Raw genomic sequence first — 14,279 nt, 5'->3', positions numbered from 1 at the left:
GATTGGCTCAAATACATTCAAACCTGCTATAGCACATTAACTCTTGAAACTAGGGGGCACTATTTTCATTTTTGGAAAAATAACGTTCAAACGGGCTATTTCTCAGGACCAGGTGCTAGAATATGCATATAATTGACAGCTAGGATAGAAAACACAAAAGTTTCCAACACTGTAAAAATATTGTCTGTGAATATAACATAACTGATATTGGAGGCGAAAGCCTGAAAAATATCCAATCAGGAAGTGACTCTCATTTTGAAACCTATGCGTTCCTATGCATCCCTATTGACCATTGAAAGGGATATCAACCAGATTCCTTTTTCTATAGCTTCCCTAATGTGTCTACAGTCACTAGACATGGTTTTTATTTTGAAAAATGAGCGTGAACGACAACATTGCGTCAGTGGTCAGGTGGTGGCTCTCAGATTGATTTGTGCGTAATAGACAAAGGCGGCCATTGTGCTCCTCGTGAAAAGCCAATTGTCCTGGTTGATATATTATCAAATAGATATTTGAAAAACACCTTGAGGATTGATTATAAAAAAGGTTTGCCATGTTTCTGTCGGTATTATGGATCTAATTTTGAGTTTTTTTGTCAACAAAACGTGAAGAATAAACGGAGGTATTTTGGCTATAAAAAATAATCTTTATGGAACAAAATGAACATTTGCTGTCTAACTGGGAGTCTCGCGAGTGAAAACATCCGAAGCTCAAAGGTAAACGATTTAATTGGATTGCTTTTCTGATTTTCGTGACCAAGCTCCCTGCTGCTAGCTGGACATAATGCTATGCTAGGCTATCGATAAACTTACACAAATGCTTGTCTTGCTTTGGCTGTAAAGCATAATTTCAAAATCTGAGATGACAGGGTGATTAACAAAAGGCTAAGCTGTGTTTCACTACATTTCACTTGTGATTTCATGAATATGAATATTTTCTAGTAAGAATTTTTGTCTGTTGCGTTATGCTAATTAGTGTAGTTGATGACAATTCTCCCGGAAACGGGAGGAGTAGTTCCAAAAGGTTAAAACACATTAAAACCTGCTAGCGGAACGTTGACAACATCCGGTGAAATTGCAGAGTGCAAAATATTTATTTATTTGAACTTTAACTTTCATACATTCACAACTGCAAAGCTTAACTTCTTGTTAATCTAGCCACCGTGTCAGATTTCAGAAAGGCTTTGCGGCAAAAGCGAACCATGCGATTATCTGAGGACAGCACCCCATCAAACAAACACACGACAATCATATTTCAACCCGCCAGGCGCGACACAAACCTCAGAAATAATGATATAATTTGTGCCTTACCTTTGAAGAGCTTCTTCTTTTGGCACTCCAATATGTCCCATAAACATCACAAATGGTCCTTTTGTTCGATTAATTCCGTCGTTATATCTCCAAAATGTCCTTTTATTTGGTGCATTTGATTAAAAAAAACACTGGTTCCAACTCACCCAGCATGACTACAAAATATCTAATAAGTTACCTGTAAACGCTGTCCAAACATTTCAAACAACTTTCCTAATCTAACTTTAGGTATTTTAAAACATAAATAATCAAGAAAATTTAAGACGGGATAAACTGTGTTCAATACCGGATAAAAACAACGTGAAGCGCGTGACCTGGAGCGCGCATCAAAACATTAGAGAGCACTAGGCTGGACCCTCGTTCTGAATAACCGTACTTCTTAATTTCTCTAAAGAAAAACATCAACCAATTTCTAAAGACTGTTGACATCTAGTGGAAGCAATAGGAACTGCAACCAAGTGCCACACAAAACCATTTGAAAACAGAGTCACCTCAACAACAAAAAATTCCTCCTGGATGGTTTGTCCACGGGGTTTCACCTGCCAAATAAGTTATGTTAAACTCACAGACATTATTTTTACAGTTTTAGAAACCTTAGAGTGTTCTCTATTCGACTCTACCAATTATATAAATATCCTAGCTTCTGGGCCTGAGTAGCAGGTAGTTTACTTTGGGAACGCTTTTCATCCGGACGTGAAAATACTGCCCCCTATCCCAAACAGGTTATAGGGAAAGAAATTCCACAACTTAACTTCTAAAAAGGCAATTAATTGAAATGAATTCCCAGTGACCACCTCATGATGCTACAGTCCTCCTTTAAGACTCCATAATGTTTCATCATTAGATGCTACAGTCCTCCTTTAAGACTCCATAATGTTTCATCATTAGATGCTACAGTCCTCCTTTAAGACTGCATAATGTTTCATCATTAGATGCTACAGTCCTCCTTTAAGACTGCATAATGTTTCATCATTAGATGCTACAGTCCTCCTTTAAGACTCCATAATGTTTCATCATTAGATGCTACAGTCCTCCTTTAAGACTCCATAATGTTTCATCATTAGATGCTACAGTCCTCCTTTAAGACTGCATAATGTTTCATCATTAGATGCTACAGTCCTCCTTTAAGACTGCATAATGTTTCATCATTAGATGCTACAGTCCTCCTTTAAGACTGCATAATGTTTCATCATTAGATGCTACAGTCCTCCTTTAAGTCTCCATCATGTTTAGAATGTGTCTGGAAGCGCTACTCTATCTATTCTACTCTCATCCTTTCAGTTTTAATAATATTTAATAATAATGTTATAATAGGTAATAACTAACTTTAATAACTAGGGTTAATACCTGCCTGGCGCCCCAACAAAATCTTCATATTTACCCCCCTCTAACAATACCGCTACAGAATTAGCGTAGTAGGCCATGTAACTTAAGGTAATCAGAAATATGTATTCCTTGCCACCCATTCTGAAACTAACTGCAGCTCTATGTTAAGTGTTGCAGTCATTTCAGTCGCTGTAGTAGCTGACGGGTACAGTGTTGAGTCATCCGCATACATAGACTCACTGGCTTTACTCAAATGTCATTGGCATGTTGTTGGTAAAGATTGAAAAAAGTAGGTGCCAAACAGCTGCCCTGGGGAATTCCTGATTCTACCTTGATTTTGTTGTACAGGCTTCCATTAAAGAACACTCTTTGTGTTCCGTTAGACAGGTAGCTCTGGGGCGGCAGGTAGCCTAGTGGTTAGAGCGGTAGGCCATTAACCGAAAGATTGCTGGATCGAATCCCCGAGTTGACAAGGTAAAACTCTGTCGTTCTGCCCCTGAACAAGGCAGTCCTAGGCCATCATTGAAAAAATAATTTGTTTATAACTGACTTGCCTAGTTAAATAAAGGTTACATTTTCAAAGAAAAACTCTTTATCCACAATATAGCAGGGGGTGTAAAGCCATTTTTATCATCAATTTCTCTCAGCCAGTCAGTCATTTGTAAGTGCTGTGCTTGTTGAATGAACTTCCCTATAAGCTAAAAGTCTATATTTGTTTAATGTAAAACAGCATTGTATCTGGTCAAATATTTTTTTCCCAAAATTGTAAGGGTTGGTAACAGGCTGATTGGTCGGCTATTTAAGCCAGTAAAGGGAGCTTTACTATTCTTGGGTAGTGGAATGACTTTAGCTTCCCTCCAGGCCTGAGGGCACACACTTTCTAGTAGGCTTAAAATAAAGACAAGGCAAATAGGAATGGCAATATCGGCCGCTATTATCTTCAATTTTCCATCCACGTTGTCAGACACCAGTGACTTGTCATTGTAGATTTTATTTGCCCAAAATTTCATTGAAGATGCTCCAAAGATTTTTACTATCATTCTTCATGTAATTTGTTTGTAAACTTTGTTTCATTGTGTACTTTCTTATTTTTATTCAGTTTAGTCAAATGATGTCTCAATTTGCAATAGGTTTGCCAATCAGTTATTCAGCCAGACCTATATGCCATCTCTTTTGCCTCCCTCTTCATCATATCATTTTTAAAATTCCTCATCAATCCACGTGGATTTAACAGTTTTTACAGTCATTTTCTTAATGGGTGCATGCTTATTAGTAACTGGTATAAGCAGTTTCAAATGTGTCACGGGCAGTGTCTGGTTGCTCCTCATTACACACCACGGACCAACAAATATTATTTACATCAACAACATAGCAAAAATGTATGACCTCTTAAACACAATATTAGTCCCAGCCTTTGGAACTGTGGTTTTCCTAGACATGGCTCCTATATTGTGATCACTACATCTGGTGGATCTGGATACTGCTTTAAAACCCATTTCTGCAGCATTAGTAAAGATATGATCAAACCATGTTGATGATTTCATTCCTCTACTGTTTGTAACTACCCTGGTAGGTTGATTGATAACCTGAACAACCTGAAGGTTGCCGGCACTGGTTACAGTTTGAAGCTTTCTCTTGAGTGGGCAGCCTGATCACAGCTTTCCTCCAGTATTAGTTAATTAATTAACAGTGTCTTGAGTTTAGTTTGCCTGTTCTACAGTCTAGTAAAGATAGGGGGTTTGACTGCGACAGGCAATGTAACATCCATAATGTTTTAAGGAAAAGTTTTTGTAAAACAAGCACCTTACATTGGATCATCTTGAAACTTTCTCTCCAAAGCTACCTTTCATCAAGGTTTTATATGGTCTATTGGTTTCTCTCTTTTCATTGGCAGAATCCTTTTTCAGTGTTATGATATTCATAACATCCATATACACCAGTCTATCTTCCTGTCAACTAACAGAACTCTGCTGGTTATCCTGGTAACAGATACCGGTGGGCAGATCTATTGTATTTGTTCAAACTAAACTACAGCACTTACTTTGATGAGTCAAATCTGATCCTTTCTTCTCTTCTCCTCCTCTCACAGTTCCACTCAGCCCCATTGTTTTCCTGCAGTCCACCAGCAGCACAGACAAACTCTTCATACCCAGCAGTAAGGTGCTACCGGGAGAGGCACGACGCGGGGACTCCGGGAGGGAGGAAGGGCTAGCATTGTCCTAGTAACCATAAAGAGGGGACACAGACACATGTCATTATGTGCTTTACAGAAACCCAGCCCAGACCCAGATAGACCAAGCTGTATGCTAGACCAGACCAAGCTGTACCATCTGGTGTTCTGATCTGGAGAGACTCTTCTCTGCCTCGTCAGCATCAGGATGTTGTTGAGGCTCCCCAGAGGATCCAGGATCGTCATGTCTCTCACCTGTGTGAATGACAACATCAAACAGACAGTCAACCTATGATCTTCTATTGCGATCACAGGGTCTTACCAGAGCCATTAATATGTCTAAAAAGGGCCTAAATTTATGCCTTTAAAAAAAATACTGTTTGTGATGCAAGTGTGAAAGGGTCGTTCCATGAAATGGGTGGCTTTTACATCCCTTTGATATTTTATGTAGAAATGATGCACCAGAATTGGATTGTAGAATCCTGTTATACAAGATGAAGTGAGCTTTAATATAGACCACATGGAGAATAAAATACATCTAATTTAAAAAAATATATGTACCAATGGCAGTACTGAACAACATATTCAAGTGTAGAACTTCAGTAGAATCCCCCATTTAAAACCACATTAGTTCAACAATTGCATCGTTTGTGCCCCTGTTTTTAAGACAGTACTCACGGATGGAAATCGGATATTCTGACTCCTCCCTTTTCACTCCTAAAACGTCGTCCTCCTCTTTTATTGAGATATCCTCCTCTTCCTCTTTTACTCCAAAAGGTTCTTCCTCTTCTTTCGCTACATTCTCCTCCTTCAATGTTACGGCATCTTCCTCATTTTTGATTCTGAAAGGTTCTTCCTCTTCTTTCACTATATTCTCCTTCTTCAATGTTACGGGATCTTCATCCTTTTTGATTCTGAAAGATTCTACCTTCTCATTTTCCACTCTGACAACCTCTTTCCCATCTTCCTCTTTCCCTGTAATATCATCCTCTTGTTTCAATGTGATAGCCTCCTCTTCCATTCTGAAAGCTTCTTCCTCTCCTTTCACCAGATCTTTCTCCGTCTAGTTTAGTGACCTCATGCTCCGGGCGATTAGCCTTGTGCAGTATCAAGTTAACACATTCGCTAATTTAAGAAGCAAACTACGTTTAAATTAACAAGTAGATGCGTAAACAGAATTGTGTTCTAAACACTAAGAATAATATACACAAGATTAGACTAAAGAGCTTAAATGCTCCGGATCTATGTTCGCTAGCAAACCACCGCATTGGTTGAAACGGAAGCCTTTTGTCTCTGTTGAAGAAGCCTCCTGTTCCGTCCACTAGATTATACGTCACGCAAGAAGCATCACCTGAAAAACTCACATCGCCATCTGCTGACTGGAGTGAGCAACACAGATCGGAACAAAAATAAAGCAACGTCAAAAGAAGTCATTTAAAAACAACCAGATGTTATGTTCTCTTACTTCTTACAGCCAATACTTTCCTCCAGGGCTGACCTGCCCATTAGGCAGGATTAGGTGACAGATTGACGAGGGTGGCATATTCCGAGCTAAATGGACCGAGGCTCATCACTAACAACACCTCACATAATTCTGCCCAAAAACAATAAAAAAAACTTCTCACTCAGCGACATGTGGGCTATTTAGGTGAGTGGTGGTGTTGCCACATGAAGCAGTGCCCACTTTGCAAAAGGCAACATGGACAGGTATGTCTCTCTACCTGTGTAGAGCACATGCCCCTTTACCCTTCCAGTCTCTAAAGTGCCCTGGTATAATTTGTATTCATTTTTTAATATAGTTATTCTGAACTCTCTGCCTCAAAATTGTCATTAAATGTGCCTATGTGATTTGTATTTCCCTTCAACTTTTTGAAGATTAATCAGCCAGGAAATGCCCCTGTCTGAGTGCAGTCTACCACTATGTGTAGCTGTTAGCGATGATGCTAATGATCCACTATGTGTAGCTGTTAGCGATGATGCTAATGATCCACTATGTGTAGCTGTTAGCGATGATGCTAATGATCCACTATGTGTAGCTGTTAGCGATGATGCTAATGACAACCATCTTCTGGTTGATGAAAAAGCTTTCCCACAAACCTTGTCAATTAAATGTTAACAACAAAGCAGTCTGTTCCTACCTGGCAGAATATATAATGAATATTAGCATCAATCCAGTTGTGATTTGTTCAGCAAACTCTGCAATCACATGTGTGCTACAGCCACCACTTACCAAGCAAGGCTCTTGCTGGTGTCACTTCAATTAAAGGGTATCTACACATAAAAATGAACATGTCTTAGATTTTTCTCAGACTTCAAAAGTGGTCTCCTGATGTGGTTTAAGTATTGTTGTGAACTTAGAACATCCAATGTTGTTGTTAACCAGAAAATCAGGGACATGTCAGAAACCTGGAAAAACAAAAAGGAGAAAATGGAATTTAGGTTAAAAAAAATTGTGGTTAACCTCAAATATACTAATTGATTAAAAAAATCAAAGTAAAATGTAATACATAAAAAAGGTTTAAACGTTGTAAATTATATCATAAATAGGACTGGTGGAGTTGTCACACATGCAGATAACAAAAATATATGGAAATGTCTGCACTACCCAAAATTACAACCAAACTAATTGCAGCATTACCACAAAAATGGTGGAAAGGGGAAAAAAGTAAGAAACGTGTCTGTCAGTCCTGCATTAAAGACCAACATTGGTTAAAGAACATTATGAATGACACAAGATTCAAAACTTGGAACTTTTCAATTTGAATTATTATACAAAATTATTGCAACCAATACAATGTTCTATATATGGGGGATACAATGAACCTCTGTAGATTGGGCTGCGAAGAGACAGAATCATTAGATCTTTTGTTTTAGTTCTGTCCATATGTAGCTTGTTTTTGGTCGCATGTCAAGGAATGACAACATTTACCTGGAGCTAACTCTGCAGACAGCACTACTGGGGGATTTGAAAAATAATAGTCAATTGAACAATAATATAATAATACTTTTAGCAAACATGTTTATTTTTAATTTACTATCTGCAGCAACTATGAGAATATAAAGGTCAAGAACTTTTGTGAAACATCACAGTTAAAAATATATGGCAAATAGAAATCAAACGGGGTGGTCTTCAGAGATAGATGGGAGAGGTTTAGGGTAACTGAAGGATAGGACTGGATGGTCTTCAGAGATAGATGGGAGAGGTTTAGGGTAACTGAAGGATAGGACTGGATGGTCTTCAGAGATATATGGGAGAGGTTTAGGGTAACTGAAGGATAGGACTGGATGGTCTTCAGAGATAGATGGGAGAGGTTTAGGGTAACTGAAGGATAGGACTGGATGGTCTTCAGAGATGGATGGGAGAGGTTTAGGGTAACTGAAGGATAGGACTGGATGGTCTTCAGAGATAGATGGGAGAGGTTTAGGGTAACTGAAGGATAGGACTGGATGGTCTTCAGAGATAGATGGGAGAGGTTTAGGGTAATGGAAGGATAGGACTGGATGGTCTTCAGAGATAGATGGGAGAGGTTTAGGGTAACTGAATGATAAAACACTATTGTATAATACACTGTGTCTGTAAAATGTACATAGTATGTATAAGCTGGACTTAGAAGCCAAAAAGTTGTTGTGCATTAGTTTCCTCCAATCAGGGAAGGGGTGACAGGGTTAGTGGAAAACAAAGGAAAATATATGTTTATACATACAGTGCCTTTAGAAAGTATTCAGGTTTTTAGAAATTATTACAAATGTATATGTATTTTTAAACAGAAATAACTGATTTACATAAGTATTCAGACCCTTTGCTATGAAAATTGAAATTGAGCTCAGGTGCATCTTGTTTCCATTGATCATCCTTGAGATGTTTCTACAACTTGATTGGAGTCCACCTGTGGTAAATTCAGTTGATTGGACATGATTTGGAAAGGCACACACCTGTCTATATAAGGTCCCACAGTTTGCAGCGCAAGTCAGAACAAAAATGTAATGACTTCTTATGACATTGTTTGCCAGACTGAACATTGTAAATCATTTTTTTCCAAACTGCGTTACCCACTCCAGTCAGCAGATGGCGATATGAGTTTTTCAGGTGATGCTTCTTGCGTGACGTATAATCTAGTGGACGTGACAGGAGGACTTCTTCAACAGCGACAAAAGGCTTCTGATTGAAACACGCTGTGCTTTGCGAGCAAACCTAAAACCAAAACATTGAAGCTCTTTAGACCAATCTTGTGTATTTACTCTTAGGTAAACATAATTATATTCAAAACGCTATCTACTGGTTCATTTAAACGTAATTTGCTTGTTAAATTAGCAAATGTGTTACATTGATACTGTGTAACAGTATGTATAACTTTAATCTGTCCCCTCGCCCATACCCGGGCGCGAACCAGGGACCCTCTGCACGCATCAACATCAGTCACCCACGAAACATCGTTACCCATCGCTCCACAAAAGCGGGAACCACTACTTCAAGGTGTCAGAGCAAGTGACGTCACCAATCGAAACGCCACTTAGCGCGCACTATCTACGGAAAGATATTCTCACTAATACCCAAGAACAAGGAGGTCTTTTAGATTTCAATACTCTAAATAATACTTTTAAAATAAATTGGAATCTGAAGTATATTATGAACCAGAACAGTATTTGGAATGTCATGCCCTTAGTATTTATTTGACTCTGGTAGTGGTTTAGAATTTTTTGCTTTGATGTCATTTCGATGTTGATAAAATCCTAGTAAAATTGGTCAAATTCTATAAGTCGATTTTAGCTTGGATGTTAGCGTATAAACACAATTTTCCCCCTCACAGATACTTTCTATGGAACAACTAAGATATACAATTTAAAAAGAAGTCAATTTTTTTTGTAACTGGTTTGAGAATAACTGGCTACTGATCAACCTAACCACAAATATTAGTCTCTTAGCTCTTATGGCAGGACTTTGACTGTGGTACATCACCTCCCCAGTCAACCTATTGTGTGTATTGAACATTCATATTCATATTCATATAGGGGTGTATTATGACATCAGATAGAACTACTCAGACATTCCAAATATCACTTGATTATCAGAGGGGTGAATTATGACATCATATAGAACTACTCAGACATTCCAAATCAGGCTTCATCCACATCATGAAGGTGGATATTGATCCAACCATTTCAAAAGTAATGACCGGGCTGATGGAAACAGGTTATGCCTGTACACTTTAATAAATGGCGACATTTTGTTACTTCATTTGACAATTTGTTTGTATATTTGTGTCAGTAAAAATGTCTAAGCGAGAAATGGCTGTGGAAACTCCTTTATGCGCAAATATTTATATAACAACCATCACATCTTAGTTAACTTGGAGTCACGTGATGATATGTTGTGTGGTCCTCCCACTACGATTCGGAAACCCATGTAGTTTATTAGGCTACAGATGAAATAAGTTATGAACTTCACAGGGTGGTGAAACTACATGTGATGAGCTTGATGCTCCATTCCAATACACTTTGAGGGTCTTATTCTGGTGACATGATGACCGATGCTTGGTTGCCATTTGACAAAGAAAATAATTGCTCTCACCCATAATAATCTCATCATTCAGGTAACAACGTTTATTGAACCAGTGGGAGGTTTGTAAATGCCCCAAGGAAAGTCGAAAGAGGAACTCTTCATTGAGACAATGATAAACAGCAATCCTTGGGAGAGTTGTGGTGGATATTATAAACTAAGGATCTGCTGGAGTCCAAGTCAAACCAAGTCTCTTTATTTCTGAGCTCAGAGAGAATAACAGAGTTACACAGCGCAGTGTAGACCGTCTGAATTCCTGAAGCATTGGGTGATGAGCACATATCTTTATAGTTTCCTGTTCCTGGGAGGGACTTTATTCATACAAGGATGCAGGTGCAGCTGGTTTGCAACACAGAATGATCCTCCCAAGAACAGGAGATTATAATAGGACAGTTTCACAAGGTTAGTCACATACTCAGTTATGTGGACAGACAAACAACTAACGTTTTCCATTACAGAGTCTGAACATTTTCATTTCATTAAATCCTCAGTGGGCCAACAATGCAAACGTCAACAATGGAACAAATGCATCGCATCCAAATATCACTTGATTATCTGTAGTGCTGGAGGAATGACACACCCAGACAAACACACAAAGAGTTTAAAAAAAGGACAATTTAAAAGAAGGAACCTGATCTTCTTTATATTCAAACTGACAGACTCCATATTCACTTCATGTTTTCTAATAAAAACAAACAAATATATGTTTGAGTATACCCTGTACCATTTAATTTCATCTGGTAAAGACAGGTAAACACATTGTCAGTCAACAATATAAGACAACGGGAGCACTGTGTATGTTCTCTGATGAATTTTAAGTCAATGTGATGTGAAATATCAACATACACGCTAAGAGAAGTAATTTCTCTCTCCTGTGTGGATTCTCTAATGACATTTAAATGACTGTTATGAGTAATATGTTTTCCCACAGTTTGAGCCTTTATAAGCCTTCTCCTCTGTGTGCAGTCTAATGTGTTCTTTCAGGCTTCCTAAATGGGCAAAAGCTTTGCACCCTGGGAGGAGTGGTAAGGCTTCTGCCCTGTGTGTATTCTCTCATGTCGTTTCAGCTCCCCTGACCGGTTGAAACACTTTCCACATTGGGAGCAGTGGTAAGGCTTCTCTCCTGTGTGTATTCTCTCATGTTGTTTCAGGTCCCCCGACTGGTTGAAGCACTTTCCACACTGGGAGCAGTGGTAAGGCTTCTCTCCTGTGTGTATTCTTTCATGTTGTTTCAGGTTTCCTCTCTGGTTGAAACACTTTCCACATTGGGAGCAGTGGTAAGGCTTCTCTCCTGTGTGTATTCTCTCATGAGCTTTCAGCATCCCCGACCGGGTGAAACACTTTCCACATTGGGAGCAGTGGTAAGGCTTCTCTCCTGTGTGTATTCTCTCGTGGGCTTTCAGGTTTGATTTCCAGTTGAAACGCTTTCCACACTGGGAGCAGTGGTAAGGCTTCTCTCCTGTGTGTATCCTTTCATGAGCTTTCAGCATCTCCGACCGGGTGAAACAATTTCCACACTGGGAGCAGTGGTAAGGCTTCTCTCCTGTGTGTATTCTTTCATGAGCTTTCAGCTTCCCTGGATGGTTGAAACTCTTTCCAAACTGGGAGCAGTGGTAAGGCTTCTCTCCTGTGTGCATTCTTTCATGTCGTTTCAGGTTTACTCTCTGGCTGAAACACTTTCCACATTGGGAGCAGTGGTAAGGCTTCTCTCCTGTGTGTATTCTCTCATGGGCTTTCAGGTTTGATTTCCAGTTGAAACGCTCTCCACACTGGGAGCAGTGGTAAGGCTTCTCCCCTGTGTGTATTCTTTCATGTTGTTTCAGGTGTGCTTTCCGGCGAAAACTCTTTCCACACTGGGAGCAGTGGTAAGGCTTCTCTCCTGTGTGTATTCTTTCATGTTGTTTCAGGTGTGCTTTCCGGCGAAAACTCTTTCCACACTGGGAGCAGTGGTAAGGCTTCTCTCCTGTGTGTATTCTCTCATGTTGTTTCAGGTCCCCCGACTGGTTGAAGCACTTTCCACATTGGGAGCAGTGGTAAGGCTTCTCTCCTGTGTGTATTCTCTCATGGGCTTTCAGGTTTGATTTCCAGTTGAAACGCTCTCCACACTGGGAGCAGTGGTAAGGCTTCTCCCCTGTGTGTATTCTCTCATGTTGTTTCAGGTCCCATAACCGGTTACAACTCTTTCCATAGTGGTAGCAGTGGTGTCGTCTTGCTAGTTTGGACGTCCCTGGCTCTGGTTCCTCCGAGTCTGGCCTTTCTCCTGCCAAAGACAGTGTTATTTTTAAATAGAGACCCGAATGAAACCACGTGATAAAACAACCTTGCTACGAGGGTAAATCCTAAATCAGATCTCTCAATAACCCGAGGCCAGTTTTAACAATCTTAGTGTGATTTTAAAACAAATGTAGAGCTTCCTGGTAATTACTGCTATGTTTACATTACTTATTTTATTCATCCTGTTTTACAAGTCAGAACACAAAAACCTAGACAGTTCTAGGACACTGAAGACACAGACGTCGCTGGATTCCAATTGAACAGGTGGTTCTAAATATATAACATTCATAGCTGTATGATACAGAATGTGACCTACACACTTCCTTAAACATAAAATAACTAAAGAAGTAATTTTGTGTGGAAGTCCAAAACTTGTTTTTACGTCGAAGATACAAAGCACATCAGTAACATCTCCCCGTTGTTGAAAGGGTTCGACACATTGCTGTTTAATTGGACCAATTTCTTATTTAGACATTCACAGATTTTCAACATTTTGATTATCGCTGATGTCATATTTTGTGAAAAAGTCAAAAATAAGGTGAAATATTTGGGTAAAATGTTCCTAAAACTGATAGTAACTACAATAAACAAAAATATAAACGCAACATGTAAAGTGTTGGATGTTTCATGAGCTGAAAAAAAAAGATTGCAGAATTTTTTACATCCCTGTTAGTCAACATTTATTCTTTGCCAAAATAATCCATCCACCTGACAGGTGTGGCATATCAAGAAGCTGATTGAACAGCTTGGTTATTACACAGATGTACCTTGTCCTGGGGGTAATAAAAGGCTACTCGAAAATGTGCAGTTTGGTCACACAACAATGCCACAGATCTCTGAGGGAGCGGGCAATTGGCATGCTGACTGCAGGAATGTCCACTGGAGCTGTTGTCAGGGAATTTAATGTACAGTACCAGTCAAAAGGTTGGACTCACCTACTCATTCAAGGGTTTTTCTTTATTTTTACTATTTTCTACATAGCAAAATAATGGAGAAGACATCAAAATGATTAAAAAACACATGGAATCATGTAGTAACCACAAGTGTTAAAATAAAATATATATTTTATTCTTCAAAAGTTGCCACCCTTGCTTTCTCTCAACCAGCTTCACCTGGAATCCTTTTCCAACAGTCCTGTAGGAGTTCCCATATATGCTGAGAACTTGTAGGCTGCTTTTCCTTTTGGGTGAGGTCGAGGCCAGGTCATCTGATGCAGCACTCCATCTTGGTCAAATAGCTCTTACACAGCCTGGAGGTGTGTTGGGTCATTGTCCTGTTGAAAAACAAATGACAGTGGGACTAAGCCCAAACCAGATGGGATGGCATATCGCTGCAGAATGCTGTGGTAGTCATGCTGGTTAAGTGTGACTTGAATAAATAAATCACTGACATTGTCAATAGCAAAGCACCCGCACACCATCACATCTCCTCCTCCATGCTTCACGGTGGGAACCACACATGCGGAGATAATCTGTTCATCTACTCCTCGTCTCACAAAGACATGACGCTCGGAACCAAATACTCAAATTTGGACTCATCAGACAGATATCCACCGGTCTCATGTCCATTGCTCGTGTTTCTTGGCCCAAGCAAGTCTCTTCTTCCTATTGGTGTCCTTTAGTAGTGGTTTCCTTGCAGCAAT

The 14,279-nt window shown here is 39.4% G+C and overlaps 1 protein-coding gene across 1 annotated transcript in view; it reads right to left on the bottom strand.

The window, feature by feature from the left end:
• LOC118940006 (zinc finger protein 721-like) overlaps positions 1 to 14,279 on the bottom strand; it is a 39,464-nt gene that overhangs the window by 19,003 nt on the left and 6,182 nt on the right. Inside the window, exon 4 of the mRNA XM_036947922.1 lies at positions 11,589 to 12,623. Coding sequence (XP_036803817.1) covers positions 11,589 to 12,623 — 1,035 coding nt within the window. The remainder of the gene's footprint in view (positions 1 to 11,588; positions 12,624 to 14,279) is intronic.

The sequence above is a fragment of the Oncorhynchus mykiss genome, chromosome 17 (assembly GCF_013265735.2).
Source record: "Oncorhynchus mykiss isolate Arlee chromosome 17, USDA_OmykA_1.1, whole genome shotgun sequence".
Classification (NCBI taxonomy): Eukaryota; Metazoa; Chordata; class Actinopteri; order Salmoniformes; family Salmonidae; genus Oncorhynchus; species Oncorhynchus mykiss.
Note: the sequence above shows the minus strand (reverse complement) of the source record. Positions and strands in the feature narration are given on the sequence as shown.